Genomic DNA, 23,823 nt, shown 5'->3' on the forward strand with positions numbered 1-23,823 from the left:
AAAAATCAGGCCATGTAGGTTTATCCCTATACCTGTACGTTTCATATTTCTAGTTGTAGTAAACAAATGCAGAAATATTTAATATTCTATTTTATCAATCTCTTAAGCCCTTAACAAACAATTTTATTATTTGGAAGCCTCCATTTTTCTGAAATTCTAGTTCCTTTTCCCAAGCAAAAGAAAGCTATATTATTATGTAATAAGCAAGCTATTAATATAATTAAAAATGTTTTAAAAGTTAAACATTTTTAATTATATTAAAAATTAATGTGGTTATCTGTAAAATCACACTGAAATTTAAATAGCATTAAGCCTATTAATCATCTGTCATCTAAAAAAAGTCAAGCTGGTCTAAAATATAGCTGGTATGATCTTCCCTTTCTTTACACACTTCTTAGTTGATCTGCATGAGACTGCAGCTATAGAAATCTAGATATCCTCTGGCAAAAAAGACAGTTGCGTTTTTTTTGTTTTTTTGTTTTTTTTGAGACAGAGTGTTGCTCTTGTCGCCTGGGCTGGAGAGCAGTGATGTGATCTTGGCTTACTGCAACCTTCCCTCCCAGGTTCAAGTGATTCTCCTGCCTCAGCCTCCGAAGTAGCTGAGATTACAGGCGCCCACTACAGGCACCCACCACCACACCCAGTTAATTTTTGTATTTTTAGCAGAGATGGGGTTTCACCAAGTTAGCCAGGCTGGTCTCAAACTCCTGACCTCAGGTGATCTCCCCGCCTCACCTTCCCAAAGTGCTGGGATTATAGGCATGAGCCACCGTGCCTGGCTGGTTGCATCTGTTTTGATGTTAGAATAGATAGTCAAGAAAGAACATAATCAAATACAAGTGCAGCCAGCAAATATTTTTCTTTTTTTCTTTTTTTTTGCCTCAGCCTCCTGAGTAGCTAGCACTACAAGTGCACACCACTAAGCCAGGCTAAACAAATCCTCTTAATTAACATTATTATAGCCTAATGTTGCTAGAAACTATTTGCAAGCCTGTTCTGGGCAATTCATTAAAATATTCCAAGTTGATGACTTGTTGAGGGTTGATTTAGTAAGTTTCAGTAGTATTTTTGAAAAAAATACTATTTCTTGAGTATAAGAGCAGGAATTTTCATTGCAAAAAGTCTGGACAATTTTTTAAAAGTATTAATTACCACTGATAGAGAATATGTCTTCATTTGGGCACACCATAATTTATTTAACCTATTTCGCTTGCTTCTAAAGTTTATTACAAATGTCATTGAAATGCAAAGCTGTGCCCACAAATCACTGTGTCTTTTATAACTATTTCCTTAGGATAATTTCTAGAAATGAAATGACTGAATTAAAGCATGATACTGTCACACTGCCTTGTAGAAATACTGGATTAATTTATACTCCCACCAACATGTGTTACAGTGGCCACGTTAATGCCCGTGCTCAGGTATTTCCATTAAAAAATATTTTTACTAAATGAATAAGCAAAACAGAGTGTTCTCATTGTTAGGAAAGCCATTTACATAAAACAGCTTAGCGTCACTTATCTATTGGATGGCTCAACCAATAGATATTTGGATATATAAGCTATTGCTATAATTTAAAACAAAATTTTCTTCCAAGTTATTTACCCTTAATTTTTATATCAAGTCCTTTTGAAACAATCATATTAATAATCCATTTATTAATATTCTATAATGATGGCTTTGTTACAAAAAACATTAAAAAGTATGCACTTACTAAAACAGCTAGTGGGAGAGGAATAAAGCCCATCCTCCGTGCTACAGAGTCGCTGTAATCAGTGTATGCCTGAACAGAGAGGAGCAAAAGATTCAGATTTATGGGATTTAAACAGCATTTTAAAAGTACTATTCACTTATTAGCAGCAAATGTTCTAAACAGGTGAGGCTATGGAGCAAGAACAGAACGTGGCACTTATAAAATGACGTGCAAATCCAAATGTTCACAAGTCTTAAATACAAAGTTGAATAACTTAAAATGCTGCAAAGAGCATACACTACTTAATGTTAAATATTACTATTATTCTTAATCTGTAAATGTTTATTTAGTGTTGAGAATAGAGATAAGTAGGCAGTTTATGTAGCTTTCCTTTAGTTAATATTTCATGCTAAATTAAGCATTATTCATTTAATTTCAGACTATGCCTTTGTTAATTTTGGATTATGCCCTTGATAAATGCTCACATTTTTTTGTCGGCTGCTAACAAGGTCAAAAGCAAGACTGGCTCTATATTCACTGTAGACCTAAAGACAAATAAGAATGAAACATTAAGTAATATAGTAAAAATATATCATGCAGAAAGGCTTAGATTTTATTAATGAAAACATTTAATAATTAACCAGGAACAAGTGCTAATAACCAAGCAGACATCTGGGCATAATTTCCCTATTTGTTTTCCTACAGTAAAGGTAAAAAGTAACCTTAATTCCCGTGAACTCTTAACATTCATAGATCTTTTAAAAGTTTTTCTTTAAAGGGGAATAAATATCCAATGACTATGATCCTGAGAGTTTGGAATTTGGGGAAGAGTGACTATTTTAAGTAGTGTAATGTATATAAAATAATTTTGAAATTTTAAATTAAATGAATAGTTTTAAAAAATTACTGTTTATCTAACCATAATAATGCCTTCTGAGAAAAATGAATGCTGAAAAAGACATAAAACTAAGTTAGGGAACACAGTAAATATGAAGGCACTTGTGAATGACTATTTCCACTAAAAATTGCACAAGTGTCTCAATCAAGCCTATTAATTTTGACTTCAGATGTTAAATAAATGATCCTATGAAAAGGGAATCATTCTGCATTGAGAAAGTTGAGAAAGTAAATCGTGAAATTACTTTATCAGTGCTTTACAAAAAAGTACAAAACTATTTACTTTAAGTATATTAAAACATTCAGAAACTCATAATCAAATCACAGCTGTTGCAACTGCATTTTATTTTAAATAACTGCCTTTTGAAATAAAACAAATATTACTGTGAGACTGTTATTAAAAGTACCACCCAGTAAAATCTAGAAAACTGTGGAGCTATTATTTATTTTGGGACTGAGGCAGGAATGAGAAATACATTAGGAAACCTTCTTATGTTTTATGTGCAATAAATCTATAGCCACATATCTATTTCTAGAAATTACCCAGAACATCTGATTAAAACATAAAACAAATTTCCCAAAGTTTAACCACTTTCACCAGAAAAACGTAAGGCTCTCGTCTTCTAAAACTTACCAGGAACCTATTCATAATTGTGGAAAAAAATCAATTTCTAAATACAAAATATTTTAAAAACCTAGCCAGAGAGAAAAGTTTTGATGATCTACGTTTTAAAATAGAAACAATGTGATTTTAAAGTCTTTAAACAGATTATGACAGTGTTAACTGATCAGAATGATTTTGAGTTAGTGACACTGTGACTTCGACTACAGGCTGGTCTATACTTCTACCCCAAGATATGGAATTAGCATTGCCTAATATTAAAACAGAATACTTTCGATAGTGTGATAATTTTTAGAAATTTAAAATTACAATTCTGACTTTAAAGTATTAATAAACTCCTATTATTCTACAACTTTTAAAAATTAAGCAACAGAAGTAAACTTTAAATATTAAAGTGCATGTCAAAATACATACATCTGCAGTAATGTCATTGAATTTGGTGATAAAGGCATGTTTTACAATATCCACGGCAATTTCTGATGCAATTACCATACAGACATCTGGAAACAACACCCAGAGATGATCTATAAATAGAAAAGAGAAAAACAATGAAATATCTTAATATGAACAGAATCCATATCACAGGCTACCAGAGAAATATGAAATCTCTAGAACAAAACTGTATTTTCAGTAAATGATGAACTAGTATTCAATTATAACCTTTACCAAAAGAGCTATACTGCATCAAGTTAAAGGATACTTCATTCAACAAATATTTGTTCAGGCCTGGCACAGTGGCTCACGCCTGTAATCCCAGCATGTTGGATCACCTGAGGTCAGGAGTTTGAGACCAGCCTGGCCAAAATGGCAAAACCCCGTCTCTACTAAAAATACAAAAATTAGCCAGGAGTAGTGGCATGCACTTGTAGTCCTGCCTACTTGGGAGGCTGAGGTAGGAGAATTGCTTGGAACCGGGAGGTGGAGGTTGCAGAGAGCTGAGGTGGCGCTACTGCGCTCCAGCCTGGGCGACAAAGCAAGAACAACAAAAACCCAAATATTTATTCATTACTTTCTAAGTGCCAAGAACTGCTTTACATGCGGGCTCCGGGGGTTTAGCAGAGAGCCTCTGCCTTTACGTAGCCTACGTGCTGACATGCTGATGGGATAACTAGATTAAGCAGGTTCCTTAGAAAATCCTTTAATTCCAGAGCTGCCTCAACGTGACAGTGAATAGCTAGAAGAGATGTGCTGTAGTCTTTGCAGATGAGCAATCTTCTCCTTCTTCGATCACTACAACTTAAAGATATTGATCAATCCTTTGTTTCACTGTCATGCAGATGTTAACCTGATAAATTTGCTCACCATTATCACATTTAAATGTCTATTCAAGTAAGACCTAGTGTTAGATAGATAAATAGGGTAACTGTAGTTTGCAATAACCTACTGTGCATTTCAAAATAGGTAGAAGAAAAGGATTTCACCGGTTCTAACAAAAAGACAAATATTTAAGATAATGGATATCCCAAGTACACTGATTTGATCTTCACAAAGTATACGAATACATTAAATTATCACTTGCACACCCAAACTATGAAAATTACGCATCAATTAAAAAAAATTTTTAATGCCAATTCAGTATCAGGTACCTGATAAAACACCCACAGACAACCTGCTAAGAACTTGGAAAAGAATGCAAGAGTGGGATACAGCAAGAAAAAGATAGGGAGAAACACTGACAAGGACCCATAGCAACTCAAGACCCAGGTAGCCGGAGGATGGGATGGAAACCACACAGCTGGGCTATCCTGGCTGACAGTGTAGGCAGCTTCTGTGAGTCTGGCATTACGTCAAGTTTTGGAAATCAAGGGACCTCTTTCGCTGATAAGCTCTGCTACTAACTGCTATATGACCTTGGGCAAGTTTTTTTTTGAATCAACATCACTGGCAAAGGGCAAGTTTCTTAATTAGCTAAATTCCAGCTTCCTCAACCACAAGGTAAGGATAGTAAGTGTCTACACTTAATTATTATGAGAACTAAACGAGATAATGGTGCACAGCAATATTCCTAGCATACAAAATGGCTAGTGCTGTTTTTATATTCCTCATGACCCTGAGAACTTAGAGCAACGTTCCATAAATGGCACTTCGTTGGTTTTTTTTTAAAAGAAATTTTAATAAACCTAAAAAAAAGAGTGAAAATGGTGAATTCATCAATAAAAGCAAGTGTTCCTTTTATCATATTATCTGCCATAGCAGTAATAAAGAAGGCAAGATAATTTATTAAAAGTCACAGTATAAATGAGAATGACTTCAAATATCCAGCTGTCTAGGAGGCATAAAGACTGTTTGTCTTTTGTTTTAACCACTCAGCTTTGGGAATTGCTGATCCTACATGTACTCTACTGGAACCAGTGACACATACCCACTCTGCCCTTCATGGACACCCTGTTAGGTGACTTAGTTATAAAGAAATATACCACCATTCACTGAAAAAAATCTGGGTACTCAATGAATCTAGCTGTGTGTGTGGAGGAAGAGGCTTTTCCACCACAAGCCAGGTAGCCTACTCCAGCCGTTGTCAGATATCATTTAATCTTATGGTTTCTCTACGAAAAAAACTTCTGAAAATGTATCTCCAAGAGCATATCTCTCATTTTATATGTTTTTGATTTTTCAGTTACTTGAAAATTACCAATGAATTAAAATAAATTAGTAAGTTAATAAATGCCTATAACATATATAATATTGGGAGTAATAAATGAAATCTAAAACATGGTCTCATCCTTTAAGAATGAGATTCCAACAAAAACGTCAGATATTCAAACAAAAACTCTAAATTACTTGAGATACCTGAGAAATTGATCATTTCCCACTTAGCTCACTTCAGCATTGTAATTACCCATTTCCCCTTAATTAGCCTGTAAGTCCTACAAATGTCTTAGTATTTTCTACATTTGCCACAGTGCCGGCCCTTGTGCCTAGAAACTAGCATATGCTCAGTGAATGTCTGCTAACTGAATGGACAATGAAAATTCATGGAATGTTGACAATTTCCTGTCAGCCTGAATTTAGAGATGCACCTAAGTTGCAAAACTTCCACCTTACTTTATATTTAATTTATCCCCACTTAAAATGCTAATCAATGGGTAAAAGATAAATGTTAGGGAAGAGCAAAGGTTCTTCTGGTCAACCCCTAAGATGAAAATGATCTTTCTGGATTTAGGTAACTAAAGCACACTACAGTTAAAAATAGAGAGGCTCAGAACTGCCGGGTATAACAGGGTGCACTCACCTACTGAGTATACAGCTCCAGAGACACGGAGGGGTTTATAGAAAATGACAGCATCCCACCACACCACAGAAAACATACCCAATCCATTCTACTGAAACAGGTACTGTCATGTGTCGCTCAGCAACAGGGACGCATTCTAAGAAATGTGTTTTTAGTCAATTTTGTCATTGTGTGAACATCATAGAGGGTACTTACACAAACTTAGATGGTATAATCACACACCCAGACTATATGGTATAACCTACTGCTCCTAGGCTACAAACCTGTACAGCACATTATCATTCTGAATATTGCAGGCAACCGTGACACAATGGTAAGTGTATCCAAACATGTCTAAACACAGAAAAGCACACTAGAAGACTAGGTGACAGGAATTTTTCACGCCCATTAGAAACTATGGGATCACCATTGTATATGTGGTCTATTGTTGACTGAAATGTCATTATGTGACAGATGATTGTTTCTCCAACACCTAAACAGTAAAACAGCCAAAGTCTTTTGAAGCTTTCTGCAATATTCATTTTATTCCGTGTAAAAGAATGATTTTGGCTTAGAAGGAAAATTATAAGACATTGTTTTGTTAAGAGTGAGTTACCTGGATTCCAAGAAAACTGTTCCATGTTTCTTAGACACACTATTAGTAAAAGCACATAATTTGTGAATCGTTCCTTAATATCTAAAAGAAAAAAAAATCAACATATAAGTACTGTAGTGTATATAAACAACACAATAAAGTACATATAGGAAACAATTCTTTTAGCCAGAACATGATGAAATTATTAGACAATGTATAAATGTCCATAAATATACAACTTTATATATATATGTGTGTGTATATATATGTGTGCATATATATATAGGTTGGTGTTATCTTGGTAAGTCACTGACTTCTTTTGCCAACATAATTCTAGTATGGAAATTCCAGTTTTCTATAAACTTCAAGAAGTATTCAAACCATCAAACTGCTCAGACTGGGTCATTAGATTCCTCCAATGATCTTTGGGGACATATGACAACTGTTTCCATTTTACAGAAGAAAAAATAGAAGCAAAGAGTAAAATGAAAGACTTTGGGTAATAAAATTCCTGTATAAAATCCCAGACTACTTCCAATCTGGTAAATAGTACACAATTACTGAACTTATGAGTCCTTTAGCTGAGAGAATCCTGCTATTACAATAGCATTTCTTGGGGTGTAGGTAAAACTTGAGGGAAAATAACCCCAAATTGGGCTTCATAATATTTACCATAAACTAATAACTATGTGCTGAGATTAGGTGGAATGAATTTAATAAAATCAAATCACTGAATTATTGCTAAAGGCCAGTGTCCACATTTCACTTTTTAAGCTGTTAACTTTCTCATAGTCTAAGATACTATGTAATCAAGAAATGGGATGAAATAAATTTGTCTGCAGTTAAGAGTGGCACACCCATGTATGTGTGTCTGTGTAACAGTGGGGGCTGTGACTAGAAACAATCACCCATATAACAACCCAACTCAAAAGTTTTTTTACAGTCTGTTGTCATTTCCCTACTTTCCCAATGCCTCAGTAATCGCAAGCCTCACCCATATCATTCAGCCATGGCACGCCTCCTATAAGTGCTCTGAATTTCAATTTCATCCTGATGTAATTCACGGGACTGTCTTTGCTTCTCTTTTTTTACTTCCACCTTTCCTCACTATTCTCTAGCAATGTGATTAAAAACTTTTACTCCACAGCAAAACCTCCTTCTCTATAAGCGAGTTGGCCTTTACTCTCTGTACCTTCCCTACATCCTTAAGCTCTTCCAGTCAGTTGCTGGTACCTTCTTTTTCAGGGTAGCTCAGCTCCTTATTAGTGATGGGTCTGAGCTGTGCCTTCGCTCCCTCAAAGCCCAGTGGGCACTACTTGCTTCCTACTTCCAAAGCTGAAGCACCATTCATTATGCAGTACCGCATTTTGGAGTGTGAGCTCAGGGCACAGTAAGTCTCAAGGTACCAAGCACTGAGATGCCTCCTTAGGAGGCAGGGCACCTCCGGAGCAAGTCCACGCGGAGTTTTCAGGTGCACCTGTTTTGATTCGTTCTAGATCACATGTTTAATTTATTCTGTGACGTCAAAAGAGGATACAGGTTAAAGGAAACTAAGAAAAGTCTGCCCTAGAATAAGTTCCATCAAAGTCTGACACAAAATATATTCTTTGTTACTATAGCTAACTGTGGATCTTAATTCGTGGGGTTAAATTTGCCAATGTATCTTTAATTGGAATTCTGTAGAATTATTCACCAAGCTGTACCTATATGTGTGCTAAGTCCTTTCTAATTTCCATAAATGAATTTAACAATGAAACGTATTTATTTTTAATACTTCCCAAACATGAATATGTAATATAGACTTGTTTCATTACAGAATTATATGAAAATAAATGACCTTGAGAAATTTAAAACACTATTTGAAATGAACCAAAGTAACTTTTCTAAACTCTAATATAACAAAGCGAAACTACTGTAGAATTAATCTAACTGTATTTGATTTTTGGGCACATGGCAGCTGCAAGTATAGAGAAAATCTGCAATAATTTCATTTCTAAGGATACTGATGAAAGGGGAAAAACCTATCTCATTAAACGTATATTTAAGGCAAAACAGATTTTATTTTTTATTTTTTATGATTTCTTATTTTTTTGAGACAAGAGTCTTGCTTTGTCTCCCAGGCTGGAGTGCAGTGGCATGATCTCGGCTCACTGCAGCCTCTACCTCCCGGGTTCAAGCAATTCTTCTACCTCAGCCTCCGGAGTAGCTGGGATTACAGGCATGCGCCACCATGCCTGGCTAATTTTTGTATTTTTAGTAGACAGGGTTCCACCGTGTTGGCCAGGCTGGTCTCCAGTTCCTGATTTCAGGTGATCCGCCCGCCTTGGCCTCCCAAAGTACTGGGATTACAGGTGTGAGCCACTGTGCCCAGCCCAAAACAAATTTTAGAAAAGCAGACTATTCCAAAAAAAAAGCAGACTATTCCAAAAAAAGAGATTAATAAAAATGGATAAATTTGGTAAATAAATGCAATTTTATAAGATGAAGTATGTGAAGGATGGCAAGCTTAAATATTAAAAAGTGACACCATAAAAATTAACTGTATCTTTATTTGATAAGATAAAGATATAAAACTATATCTAACTATAAAGATGAGGCTGTTATGTGAAGATTTTTTTGAAAGTTTTATTCTTACACTTTCACAACTTTTACATTTAAATGTTTTATATAGACATTATAAAATCAAGATTTGACTTCTAAAATTTGAGTTAAAAAATACCCAAATTTTAAGTGTCTCCAAAGAAGATATAAAAAGAAATAAAATTTCTATGAGAATAACAGAGTCTGATACTGATAATCTAACATATATTAGATAAATAATGCAATCAGCAACATATTTATACCATATCTCATCTTCAGAATAGTCAGGGTTCAGATTAGAACTGAACTCTTACATTGATTAAAAATTAAAATTTCTAAGAATGTTTTCTCCTAACCTTTATTGAGAAGTTTAAAAACACTGGTATTAAGGCTTTTAAATATGTCTGATATTCAGATTTTTCCTTGCTATATTACCACTAACAGGGATATACTTTAACATATTTGCAGTCACATTTTAAATATAAAGTGAGTGACTATTTCCAATAAACATCCATATTTATTGCAGCTTTGCAGGCTTCTAAGAGTGTTAAGTGAGCTATAAGCTTACTCCAGACAACCTAACTTCTGAAGGACCTTTCCAAATGCACAGTTCACATTACCAATGGGTAAAAATCTACCTAAAATTCTTCTTCTCAAGAATGCAAACCAGAAAGACTGGGGTTCCACATTCAGCTGATGCTTATGATAAAATGAAGTGAAGAAAAGGAGAAGTTGTTAAAAACCTGGTTTTATTAACTAAACTACTTTTCACATGTCCTCAGGCAATTCCTCCAAAGAAAATATACGGTGAGCTACCACTGAAAGGCGTAAAGTTACTCTCAGATTTCTCCATGAAGTCTTCTATATTAAACCAGCATGAAGGACTAAAACTTACACTATGTATCTGGCAAGTCAACTTCTGATGGAGAAAAAATTCATAGGAAAATTCATAAGAAAAAAATAGCCAACATGAGTATCCCTGCTGACTGGCTCTCATTAAGTAACTACTACTGAAGCATATGAAAGAGGCAACATATTCATATCAAGAGCAAAAAGCACCTCTTGGTGACTCCTGATCTTTCCATTTTAATAGCTGAATGTTACATGTAATGTTAGCAAGATTGCCTAGAATTTTTTTTTTTTTAAGTTCTTTTTTTTTTTTTTTTGAGACGGAGTCTCGCTCTGTCACCCAGGTTGGAGTGCATTGGCGCAATCTCGGCTTACTGCAAGCTCTGCCTCCTGGGTTCAGGCCATTCTCCTGCCTTAGCCTCCCGAGCAGCTGGGACTACAGCATCCGCCACCACGCCCAGCTAATTTTTTTTTTTTGTATTTTTAGTAGAGATGGGATTTCACCGTGTTAGGCAGATGGTCTCGATCTCCTGATCTCATGATCTGCCTGCCTTGGCCTTCCAAAGTGCTGGGATTACAGGTGTGAGCCACTGTGCCCGGCCCAGGTAAAGTTAATTTCTTACAAAACTCTTAAAGTGTACAATGCAGACCACCTTGCATTGTAACACGAGCTACTTTGCTTACAGCAAAAGGTAATTTTTTTTGGTGCTAAGTAGTAATCATTTTAAGCCAAAATAAAGTCCAAATTTCTTGTAAACTGATATGCATACCTGATCATTATATCATTTTTTTCCCAGCGTTTTCTTAAAACTCAAATATTGAATCCCTAATCTTTCTAAGCTAAGAGGTTGGAATTCTGGGGAACCCATTTATAAAAATGAAAAGGGGTATTAATTACATCAACACGTTGGCCATAAGGTTAAAACCATTTCACAATTTCCTCCTCATAATTTTGAGGCTTTTATACATAAGGATTGAAAACCCTTAAAACTTAAGATTTGCGTGTCTAGTTTAAGTCTCTATAAAGAGTGCTTACCCAAAGGAGGTTACTAATATGAATTAATTTTTAAAAACCATGATTTCTACAACAAATGAAATGCTTACAGCTGAATCAATTTACTCATGGTTAACTACTGAAGCAAAGTATTCTATAATTTAGTACCTTCCCTCCTTCCTCTTTCATTTCTAATTCACGACGCTTGGCAGTCTGCACTAAAGGTGAGGAACATTAATAAGAAGTAAGAACACGAACTGCCCCTCAGAGCTTTGAGAGTCAGGCCCAGCATGGCCTCATAGAATCATCTAGGCTTTATGTTCAAGTTTTCCATTTGTTTTTTTCATTCCTTGCTTAGTTTTCAAATCTCCTGTAACTTGTTTGTTTTAACATATTCATATGCCATTATTTTCCTTGTCTAATATACAGGTAAAATTTACATACAGTGAAATGCACAGATCTTAAGTATATATATATATGAGTATATATAATATATATAATGTGATGAGTTCTGATCAATGCATGACTTGTGACACCAAGCCCTTAATATAGAAAGAAGTTCCATCATCCAGAAAGCTCCTTTGAGTCCCCTTAGTCAATCCAAATGCCCAATAAGCAACCTCTCTTATTCCTATCATCATAAATGAATTATTTCTGATCATAAACTTCATATAAACGAAATACATTATGTACACTTTTGTGTCTGGCTTTTCTGCTCAACATAATGCTTCTGAGACATAACATAGTTGACACTATTAGGAGTTCATTCTTTTATCTTTAATTGCTGAGTAGTATTCTATGGTACAGATATACAATTTGTTTATTTTCCTATTGATAGGTATTTGGCCTGTTTCCAGTTTTTGGCTAATATGAACAAAGCTGCCATAATAATTCTTGCAACAAGTCTTATTAAGAAAATATATTTTCGGCACTGAATTACAGGGCAAGTGAACATTTAACTGTGTAAGAAATGGCCAAAAACAGCAGTTGTAATACTTTACACTCACGCCATCGATGCATGAGTGCCAGTTAATCCATATCCTCACTAACTTGTGGTACTGTCAGGCTACAAGAGCAGCCACTCTGGAGGGTGTGCAGTGCTATCTCATTATGGCTTTACTTTGCCTTTCTCCAATGACATTTTCCCTAATAATGCTGAGAGCTTTTCATGACCTTATTGGACATTTATAGATTTTCTTTTGTGAAATGTCTGTTCAAGCCTTTTCCCCATTTTAAAACTGGATTGTCCTTTCATTATTGATTGGTAGTTTGTTATATATTCAGAAAACAAACAAACAAAAAATCTATCGTCAGATAAATGCATCTCAAATCTTTTCTCTTAGTACTGTGGCTGGTCTTTTCACTTTTTAAATTTTATGATCCTACATTTTAATTTTGAAGAAGTCCAGTTTCTCTCTTTTGTTTTATAGTTAGTACTTTTTGTGTGGTCTTTAAAAATGTTTGCCTAGACCAAGGTTGTGAATGTATTCTCCTATATTTTGTTCTAAAAGTTTTATAATTTTAGCATTTATGTTTAGGGTTATGAACCACAATGAATTAATTTTCTTGGGCAGGGGAGGGGCCAAAGTTCTTTTTTTTAACCTTTATCCAACTATTCCAGCATTACTTGTTGAGAAACTCTTCTCACTAAATTTTAATTTGTTTTAGAAAATATCTTTTTTATTGAAATGTTATTTTTGTAAGCATGTAATACTTTTATTAAAACTTCCCAGTTTTAATTTCAAATATGGTAAATAGCGAGAGACATAATCCATATAAATAAAAGTCCTTTGGGATCATCATACTTTTTTTTTTTTTTTTTGAGATGGAGTTTCGCTCTAGTCACCTAGGCTGGAGTGCTCTGGTGCGATCTCGGCTCACTGCAGCCTCTGCCTCCCAGGTTCAAGCAATTCTCCTGCCTCAGTCTCCCCTCTGTAGCTAGATTACAGCTACAGAGTAGAGTCCATAGCTAGGATTACAGCTACAGAGTGACAGGCACCTGCCACCATGCCCAGCTAATTCTGGTATTTTTAGTAGAGACGGGGTTTTACCATGTTGGCCAGGCTGGTCTTGAACTCCTGACCTCAGGTGATCCACCAGCCTCAGTCTCCCAACGTGCTGGGATTACAGGCGTGAGCCACTGCGCCCAGCTGATCATCATACTTTTTGAAGCATGTAAAAGGGTCCCAGAAGCAAAAACTGTGACAAGCACTGCTTTGGATGAGCCATGTGTGCTCTTATCTACAACCAGCCCACGCGCCTCCCCCGTGACACGCCTCACCTTCCTCAAGGACATCAAGCCAGTTTCCTTTAGGGATCCTCTCTATTGTACATCTGTCTGGATTCATGCTAAAACACCACCATTTTTTCATGACTTGTGCAAATGTCACCATGGCAGAAGAGATGAATAATGTCTTCATATTCTTGTGAAAACACTTTTGACTCCGAGCACACTCCCTGGTAGAGCCCCTGGGGCTGTTCTTGAGGTCTCCATGATCCACTACACTGTTCTGCTCTGGCTTTTAAAAACTATGTAAGACGCCCACTCCAGGCAAAAAATTTTGTCCCTTCACACTTTTTAGGATTAGAATGAAGGCAGTAAATAATAACTAAAAAAGCTAAGGACTTAGAGACATTCTGAGATTCACAGTCATAATTCTCCTAGAAGCTATGTGACTGTGGAGAAGTCAAATCATTTTCTCTGTGTTTCAGTTTTCACAGCTATAAAATGGAATAATACCACCCACTTCAGAGAAATTTCTCGATTATTAAGAAGCTTCTCAAAGTATTGTATGGTGCTACACAAATGTTTCTAATTTTTTATCTCAAACATCTTGTGATTACAGTAACCAAAGATAAGAAAACCTAGTAAAGATGTTGATAGCATAAGAGAAGGTACAGTTTAAGTTGAAGAAACAGTGGCCCAGAGAAAATGTGCCATTAGGATTTCAGAATGAACTGCAAAATACCGCACAGAACTTCAAGTAGAATCTAATCGTACATACCACTATTTGACATTTGAAAGAGATTGTTCTTTTCAAACTTCTTGAAAACACTTCCTTTAATTTCAACAAACTGAAACAGTAAACAGAAATATCTTTATGATTATAATAGTTTAAAAACTGGACTTGCTTCCTATAAAACTTCCGGGAGAACAACATATAGAACAAAGAATTTTATCCCACCCAGAGTATTGCAGCTGAAATGCCCGTATAACTTCAAAAATGTAAGATAAATCTCATACTTACATTATTAGACATCATGATAGTAAGCAAAGACTTGTTGTGTGAGTTAAAAGCTACATTGAGAGTTGTTGCTTGAACCATTATAAGAATTGCATGCAAAACTAATAGAAGGTCAAGGAAAAAACTTAAATTTGCTTTCATATTGTTACTGATAATACTACAAAATTTTGAAAGTGAATAATAAAGAAAGAAGATGACTTTCTTTTCTAAATCGTCTACGTAAGTATTGTATTATCTTCATAATTTCCCTATTAGCTATAGTTGATAAAAATTTGACAGGATATCCACATGAAATGAACAAAAGTGGAAATGTACCTCTACATATTCATTTATTTAGACCATGAATCCTTTGGAACAGGGTTGTTTGTTCTTTCTGTATCTCTGGCACGTGGCACAGTGCTCAGGAAATAGGCCCACAGAAAAGTTTGTTAAGTAAATGGAATAAATTATGGTAAATACTGAAAGAAGAGACTAAGAAATACACATTCTGAATTAAGATAATTTGCAATGTAAAAAAGAAAGCACAAACTATAAGTCTGGAAGTGATTTTCTTCCCTGATTCTTCAGGAAATGTGGAATGTAAGGCAGTAAGAAATAGCTGATAATAAAGATTCTTCTTCATATGTCATTTTGAATATATCCATAAACTGCAGAATTACATTTGTATTACATACAGAATAGTTAATTTATATCTAAGAGTGGTAACTGCTTTACTCCATTAAAACTGGAACAAGCTTCTACCCTCACAGGTATCTTCCCACTTGGTTCTTTAACTTTCCAAGTATTAACCCAATTTCTTTCAAGTGTCACTCTTACAGAGATAGGAAAAAAAAAAGTGACACATTCTTGTGAATGAGTCCTGACTTCACATGGAACTTAAAAGCAGGAACGTGTGTTATAAATATGTAGGGGTACACACAAACACGTACACTGCTTATATAATAAAGCATTTACTCTCCAATAGAAAAGCTTTAAGCCAGGGATGAATACACAAATACACAAAACCACCAAAACTCCTCCCAACCAATTTCACATTTTACTTTTAGATAAATTCTATGCATTTTAAGCCCAAGGTTATAAAAAAGAATTCCTGGATTTAAAGATAACTTCAAGAAAAATTCTAATATAAGTATGAAAAATTATATAGATCTATGTAAATAATGTATGTCTAAAAATACGCTGCCTTTTTATTATAAAATTCTTCCTTATAATCAGTTACACTGCAAATAGAACTGTTTTCCAGCAGCTCAAAGAATAATGCATACATGAGGCTCCTTAAATTAATTACAATTATTATGACAACCAATTTCTCAACAGAACACAGATATTTCACATTAATCTTCAGGATACATACATTATCTATATGTCTTTAAATCTATGAAATGGCTAACCAAATAAAATAAGGTAGACTATGCATTAACTGTTGGAAATTTCCAGTAAGTCTATAAGGATACAGACATAGAGAACAGCCATGAAAAAGTGAGGAATCACCCCAATGTGGGCTCTTTTTCTTTCTTTAGGTTCTGTTGCTGTCCAATAGAGAGCATCTAATATATCTTGTCCAAAAGATGAAAACAGACGATCAGCTACCTAAAAAAGAAAAATGACTTGTAAGATGTTTCTTAATATTCCACTTAAATATGTCATTAAAATTGAGATATAGCTCAAATCCTGGAGATCTACTAGGATTTAAAATCCTAGTAGAAGGCAAGCTAAAGAAGAGTGAAGATGTTTGTTTACTTATTCACTCACATTTCTTTATTCTTTAACAAATAGTAAGTGCTAAAATATGTACAGAATTTCAATCAGACTGTCTAATTAGCTATGTTTGTAACAAAGAAAGTCTTAAACAGTGGCAAAAATAAAAGGGGTGGGCACATCTGGCCAGGCACGGTAGCTCATGCCTGTAATCCCAGCACTTTGGGAGGCCGAGGCGGGTGGATCATGAGGTCAGGAGATTGAGACCACCCTGGCTAACACAGTGAAAAGCTGTCTCTACTAAAAATACAAAAAATTAGGCGGGCTTGGTGGCGGGCGCCTGTAGTCCCAGCTACTCAGGAGGCTGAGGCAGGAGAATGGCCTGAACCCGAGAGGCGGAGCTTGCAGTGAGCCAAGATTGCACCACTGCACTCCAGCCTGGGTGACAAAGTGAGGCTCCGTCTCAACAACAACAACAACAACAAATTTAAAAAAAAAAGGGCGGCGGGTGGGCACATCAAAAACATGGTTCCTCTGGTTTTAGCACTTTAAATTCAAACTCAGGATTCAAATTTAGGACAAATATATCATTTGACCTACTCATATCTAATATTTGCAAACAATGGTAACTGTATTTTTTTGAGGTTTATTATATGGAATAAAATATGCAGATTTACTTCCTAAACATATTTTCCGGTATCAATCTCCTTGAATACAGTATAACAAGTAAAAAGTGACACATAAAACGGAGAAAAGGAGGGCATGATATTCAGGATTCAGTTTGAATGCCACATCCTAACAGAGGCCTTTTCCAGACCATCCCATCTCTTGTGGCTCCTATGGTCTCTACTGTGTTAGTCTGTTCTTTTTCATCATATAATATATCATTTCCTAATATCTCCTTGTTTATTGTCTATCTCTCACCTGTAGAATATAAGCTCCATGAGAACAGGCTGGTTCACCTGGGAGTATTCAGGGTCTAAGATGCTTGGCATGCAGCAAGTGCCAACTAAAGATCTGCTGAAGGAATAACAGCTACCATTTAGGGAGCTCCTACCATGGGCCTGATATTATGCTAAACCGTTTCTATGTGGGGTCTATTTAATCCTCATAATCTCCCTAGTGTCTCCACTTTACAGATGAGAAACTGAGGATTAGAGATATTCAGCAACAGTAACTATGTCCAGGATAACCAGGTAATAAAGGAAGGACTAGGATTTGGTCAGAGGTGGTTTGCCTCTAGACCAGAGCATGGACTCTCATCCACTGTGTTTAAGCCACCTCATCAATTATGGTCTATAATGCGAATACGTATATAAATCATTTTAATCAGCAATTCATGGATCCTTTTTCTTGGCCTATTTTCTAGTAACAATACTACTACTACCTTGAGAGGGCTTTGTAAGTCAGGGGACAGGGAGAAACCCTTGCACTTTCCAATCTCCTAAGATGGAAAGCCTACGAAGGAGAGACTAGAAGGGCAGCGGTGACAAGAGCAAGGCAGAGAGCAGAGGGGAATAGCGAATGAGGTCTAGGCTCTTTCTATGAGAAGGAAGGGAGAACAAGATGAGCTATTCTGTTTCAGGAACTTTGTCCCCATCCACCCCGAGGCAACCTACTTGGTGGGGCAAAGTGTACATGCAGCAAGCCTAGAATCAGGAAGCTGGGGTATGGTTTTAAAACATCTTGGTCTTGAATTTAGGAGGTACCAGAAGGCTAGAGCTCCAAAGCTTCTTTGAAGAGATGGAGAGTCCTTATCTACCACAGCAATGCAGCTTTAGAGCAAAAAGGCCCGCAGCCCCCACCCCATCCGTCCTCTCACTAGGAAAAATCTCTTCATGGCTAATTAAAAAGATAAATAGACCTTATTTGTATCTCCCCAAAAATAAAATATAAAAATGCAATCCCAAGATGGAGTCTCGCTCTGTTACCCAGACTGGGGTGCAGTGGGATGACTTCAGCTCACTACACAACCTCCACCTCCAGGGTTCATGTGACCCTCCTGCCTCAGCCTCCTGAGTAGCTGGGATTACAGGCACGCGCCACCAGGCATGGCTAATTTTTGTATTTTTAGTAGAGACGGGGTTTCACCATGTTGGTCAGTCTGGTCTTGGACTCCTAACCTCAGGTGATCTGCCCGCCTCAGCCTCCCCAAGTGCTGGGATTACAGGTGTGAGCCACTGTGCCAGCTTGCAATTTGAATTTCAAAGTTTATTATATAACTTAGGTAGCTTACTATTTTAAAAACTTATGAATATTTGGCTTATAAAGCAAAGCAGTTTTTTGCAAAGTGAATATATGTCAGCTCAACTTATTTTTTACATAAATGTAGATTTTCATACGCTGAATGCTTTAAAGTGAGATGTATTGTACTAAAAACATTAAGTACTTACAAAAATAGGGAACTTATATTTATTTGCCCTATGTAAAGATTTGAATTTAAATGTGCAATTTAAAATGTGTATTTCTTATAGCAAACATACACATAATCATAACATTTAACTCATAATTTAAAGTTCTAGCATGGGTTTCTAATGAAGTTGTAAAACTAATTTTCCTGGCACTTGACAATTTGGATACTCAAGGGGGTACTGGTTCTAAAATGTCTGGGCAGCAAGACTCTTCCCAGCCTACGTGAGGACACACCATGCCTGCGGGCTTGCCACCAGAGGTGTGCCCCAGACCAGCAGCATGAGCCCCACCGCCTGAGAAATGCAGATTCTTCAGACCCAGCCCAGATCTCCTAAATAAGAATCCATGTTTAACAAGAGCCCCCCAAGTGATGATAGCACAGTAAAGGCCAGAAGCACCACAACTAGAGTCGGTAGAGCATTCTTGACTCTCAGGTACCTTCAGAATTGGAAGACTTGAAGCTGAGTGCCCTGGCCAGGCCTGTGCAGGGTAAGCGAGGTCCTTACCTCCAGCATGTTGTATATGATGTAGAGCTTGATGACGGACTGCCCCCTTATCAGGTGGTACATCATGGAGTAGTCAACATAGTGCATCATAAAATAGCAGATGATCAAAATGACACCCTTCAAAATGTCACACACCTGGGCAGGCTGAAGCAAACGTCTGTCCCTGAAACATACAAGAAGTAATAAAAATATAAGTTTTACTCTGTATGTTCTCACAAAAACAATAATCTTTACTTGATATACACTGGCATACAAAGGTAAAAATAAGAATTATGTTGATCTTTTAAAAACTTCAAACAAGGGAAGTTAAACTACATGACTACTCGACAGTGTAAAATCTTCTGTCCAAGTATAGAATATAAAGATTTTAAGTGAGAATTACTATTAGATGTTGGCAATCTTGACAAATGAACACAGAGGGCAGGTATCTACTGATAGGGTGCTTTCGAGCAACAGATTTCCACCATTACGGCATATGGCATAAACTTTTAACTAATCATGAATCTCTGCATGTAGCCTGCTGGATCAGCCCTTTTCACACAATGCTACATTCTATGCATACTGCTCTGCATCTTGTACTTAATGGCATAATATTCCATACAAGTTCATCAGGACTTCATATTTTTATGGCAGCATAGTGTTCCACTATGTGGATGAACTATAACTTATTTAACGTACCACTGACAGATTTGTAGTCTTTTGCAATTATAAGCCATGATGCAATGTACATGCCATGTCTCATATATGAAAGTGTATCTGTAGGATAAATTCCTGAAATTGGAATTCCAAGGTTATATTCACTTGAAATTTTGACAGAAACAGCTGAACTGCCCGCTGTACAGGGTACAGTTTATACCTTAACTAGCAATGTCATGAGAAAGCCTGTAGCCCAGGGCACTGATACAGTGTTTGACTAACTTTTGGATCTTTGCCAGTCTCATTGGTGGAAAATTGTACACAGTGTAGTTTTAATGTTAATTTCTATCATTAGGAAACTAAACATCTTTCCACATATTTAACAGTTATTTATATTTCATGTGAACACTCCCTATCTTTTTTGTACTGGTTTATAGGACAGCTTTTGTATTACAGATGTTAGTCCTATGGGACTTCAGTCGAAATTTTTTTTCATAATTAATATGAGCAGAATAATCACTCCTTACTTCTGAGGTTAGAGTATAAGGAGCTAAACCTAAATTGTGAAAGGAACCATCTTAATAAGAGAGCGCAAAAAATACATTAGAAAAGAAGAAATTAAGATTTCTTCCACTGGATTTAAAATTCTTGTGACAAGAATGGGAAAGATACGTTCTCTTTGCCTGTCGTAGGCTGACTCCTCAGGACGGAAAATGCTGTCTCTTGTTTTGGCAGTTTTTATGCATAGTGCAATCAATAAAACAGCCCGAGTATATTTTTTTAGGAGCTGCAGAATCTCTTCATTTCCACCAATTGTGACGATGTTCTAAGCAACAATACAGGGGTGGGCTCATTTTCTAACTGGCCATTGGCCGTCTGAGTCACCAATGTATTTGATATTCCTTGGCTACATATTCTCCAGAGCTCTTTCCTAATGCTTTTCCTTCAAAGATCTTTGTGGAGTTTAACAAGGAATTTGTAAATCTTCCAAACTGTTACTTGAAACATTGCTTTATAAAGTCACAATGATGCTCTACCAATCCTGTGAGCAGTTGTTACAGAAACTCATTCTTGTTTTCTGCAATGTGCACTGTATGATGTTTTCAGTTAGATATGAATTTGGCTGATCTATTTACAGACAGAATGTAAGATACTGCAGAAGTTCTGAAAGCAGGCAAATTCTGTGAAGACTGTTCACCAAGGGCTAAAGGTGGCTGGACATACACTGGGCTGGACCAATGAGCCTAAACGAGAGAGAGGTCAGAATTTGTCTAAGTCAGATCACATGACTTAAGATGGGTATGGAAAGCCAAGTAAAATTATTCTTAGCAGTTGAAGTTAAGGCTTTGGGAAAAATTGCATCAAGGACAAAGTTGATCAATCTCTATCATTATTTCTCCTTCACCATGACTTTCTTTTATCCAGTGCTGTTCCTCTTTCTCCCACAGAGAAAGAGAGAGACCTTTTTCTCCTCAGGGAACAAAGAATGCCCTTCATCTCCTAACTCCCAGCCAACCAGCCCAGAGCACAGATCTCTGCCAAGGACTATCTGAATATCAAGGTAATTTCCTGCCTCCATCCCTACAAGACTGAAAATGGAAGACCTATTATACCTGCCAAGAATTGGATCTTGATCCCTTAAACATATTTCTCATCCAAACACTGAGAAGAGGAGACATTTTGAACACTTGTGAGCTCCTGGCCTTGGTATGACTGTCTCCACTTGGGCCGCAGGGAACAAATGGTGAGCCACCAGCCCCCACTCAGAAGTGTGGCACAGCTCAGCATATACTGAAAGTCACACATCACCAACAGTCATGGGCTTTTGTGTTCAAAGACTGTAAATCATGTTTATAAATTAAAGAAAATGATACGAACTAAAAGTAGGGTAGTATTAACTTGTATTAGTTACAAAAATAATTTTGATAACTAATTTAAGTAGAAAACTATACTTAGAGCTTTTGGTATTAGATGGCATCTACTTAGTTGAGTGATCTCAGTCAGAGCAATTTTATTTAAGAGACAAAGGGTTTTTAAGTATATATCCAATTGTGTTTCTTTATATACATATTTGGAATCAAAGAACAATGTGTTAGTATATCAACAAAGGAACAGTATATTTAATACAAGCCATAGTTACAAATTAGATCTACCAAACATTGGAAATACATATCCCAAAATGATATAATACCACACTTTTTGAACCAAGCTGACAAATTAACAAAGAAAAGTTGTAGAAACACCTAATGCTACAATTCAGTTACTATGTGGCAGGCACTATTCTAGATAATCCACATATATTCCTTTTAGTGTTCACAATAATCCTATTTATTTCATCATCTCAGTTTTACAAATGAGCCAAGGGACAGTCAAGAACATGCCTGTGGTTGCACAGTGACTAAGTTCCCACATGGTGCAGCAGGGATGGAAACTTGGCAATCTGGCTCCAGAAGGCACGCTCTTCAGAACCATCTGCATTCTGGACTTTTTAAAACAGAACTTCTAAACTTGCAGGAATCAACAACTCAGAACCTATTATCTTTCTGTAAAATTTAACACTGCATACTTTATCACTGTATTGCAATCTCATCTGAATAAATTGCTGTACAAAAAAACAAACCTATCTATCACTTGGTCTTTCTTTCTAAAAATGAATGCAAAAAAACCTGGACTATATGATATGTATATGATATACACATATTGAATTCACTGCTTTCTGTGCACCCCCTGCTCTGGTGAAAGTGTTCCATCCATTGCTAACATCATAATTGGTTGCTGCAGGGATGACTGTGATTTTCAGAACTAAGGAATACTATTCAAATAAAGAATACAAGAAGCAGAACCTTTAAAAACAAGGGTCTTGTTTTCTTTCTTTCTTTTTTTTTTCTGTATTTTTAGTAGAGATGGGGTTTCATCATGTTGGCCAGGCTGGTCTTGAACTCCTGACTCAGGTGATCCACCCGTCTCAGCCTCCCAAAATGCTGGGATTACAGGCTTGAGCCACCACACCTGGAAAGAGTCTTGTTTTCATATAAATGTCCTTGTTAACAAAAAAGAAAGGCTGCCAAAATAAAAAATCATTTCTAAGGTGGCATCTTAAAAGACAGCTGTATGTACCACAGCCTCTTTCTAAGAAAAGACCTAACCTCAGAAATAAGTTTACCTGGTTAAAACAACTTGAACCAATCGGCTTATTTGTTCCTTCTCTGCCAGGATATTTTTAGATGACTATCTGATAAGCACTTCAAACTCCCTAAGAAGCTTATCCAAGGCCCTGTTATTCAACCCTGAATTGGCTTTTGAAAAATACTTTCATGCTAAAGTTCTTATAAATGGCTAGATCTCCCGCTCTCTCTATTTTCAGCCATTTGTGGTATAATTGAAAGAGTGAAGAAACACAAGCACTACTGAAATAAAAATGCAAAATACTTAATATGGTTTTATTTTTGAAAGTGAAGTCCTTTTATAATTTTAAAGTAAACTGGAATAAAGTAGTGAAATCAAGATGTTTTCCTCAATTAGAAAATTAAGTATTTTAAATCTTAAGTTTGACTGACATGTAACAGAAAAATAAATACTTAACATAAATGGAATGATTCAAACCATTTCTTAAACTTTAATTTCAAACTATACTAGAAAAAAAAAAACCTGTTTTTACAAAGCTATGTTCACAATTTTAGTAATGCACAATAAAAACTGCTTATATGGAAGGAATTAAGCTCAGCCAATTTCTGTGGCTTTGGGGATGAGGTATTTGCTAAGTCTAAGCTAATATGTGTAAAGATCACTTCTGAGTGGATTTTCATGTTAGGTGAAATCACAGTCAAATCCTTCACAAAGAAATGTGGACAAGGCTTTAAGACCAAGTAAAGATGCTATTTTGAA

At 36.1% G+C, this 23,823-nt stretch overlaps 1 protein-coding gene across 2 annotated transcripts in view; it reads right to left on the minus strand.

The window, feature by feature from the left end:
- TAPT1 (transmembrane anterior posterior transformation 1) overlaps positions 1 to 23,823 on the minus strand; it is a 64,026-nt gene that overhangs the window by 9,612 nt on the left and 30,591 nt on the right. For both annotated transcript variants that reach the window (XM_025386386.1, XM_025386387.1), the window contains 8 exons: positions 19,303 to 19,465; positions 16,141 to 16,276; positions 14,690 to 14,787; positions 14,447 to 14,516; positions 7,040 to 7,120; positions 3,627 to 3,736; positions 2,179 to 2,238; positions 1,715 to 1,783 (listed from right to left, as the gene is read on the minus strand). In XM_025386386.1, the coding sequence (XP_025242171.1) occupies positions 1,715 to 1,783; positions 2,179 to 2,238; positions 3,627 to 3,736; positions 7,040 to 7,120; positions 14,447 to 14,516; positions 14,690 to 14,787; positions 16,141 to 16,276; positions 19,303 to 19,465 (787 nt within the window). The remainder of the gene's footprint in view (positions 1 to 1,714; positions 1,784 to 2,178; positions 2,239 to 3,626; positions 3,737 to 7,039; positions 7,121 to 14,446; positions 14,517 to 14,689; positions 14,788 to 16,140; positions 16,277 to 19,302; positions 19,466 to 23,823) is intronic.

The sequence above is a fragment of the Theropithecus gelada genome, chromosome 5 (genome assembly GCF_003255815.1).
Source record: "Theropithecus gelada isolate Dixy chromosome 5, Tgel_1.0, whole genome shotgun sequence".
Classification (NCBI taxonomy): Eukaryota; Metazoa; Chordata; class Mammalia; order Primates; family Cercopithecidae; genus Theropithecus; species Theropithecus gelada.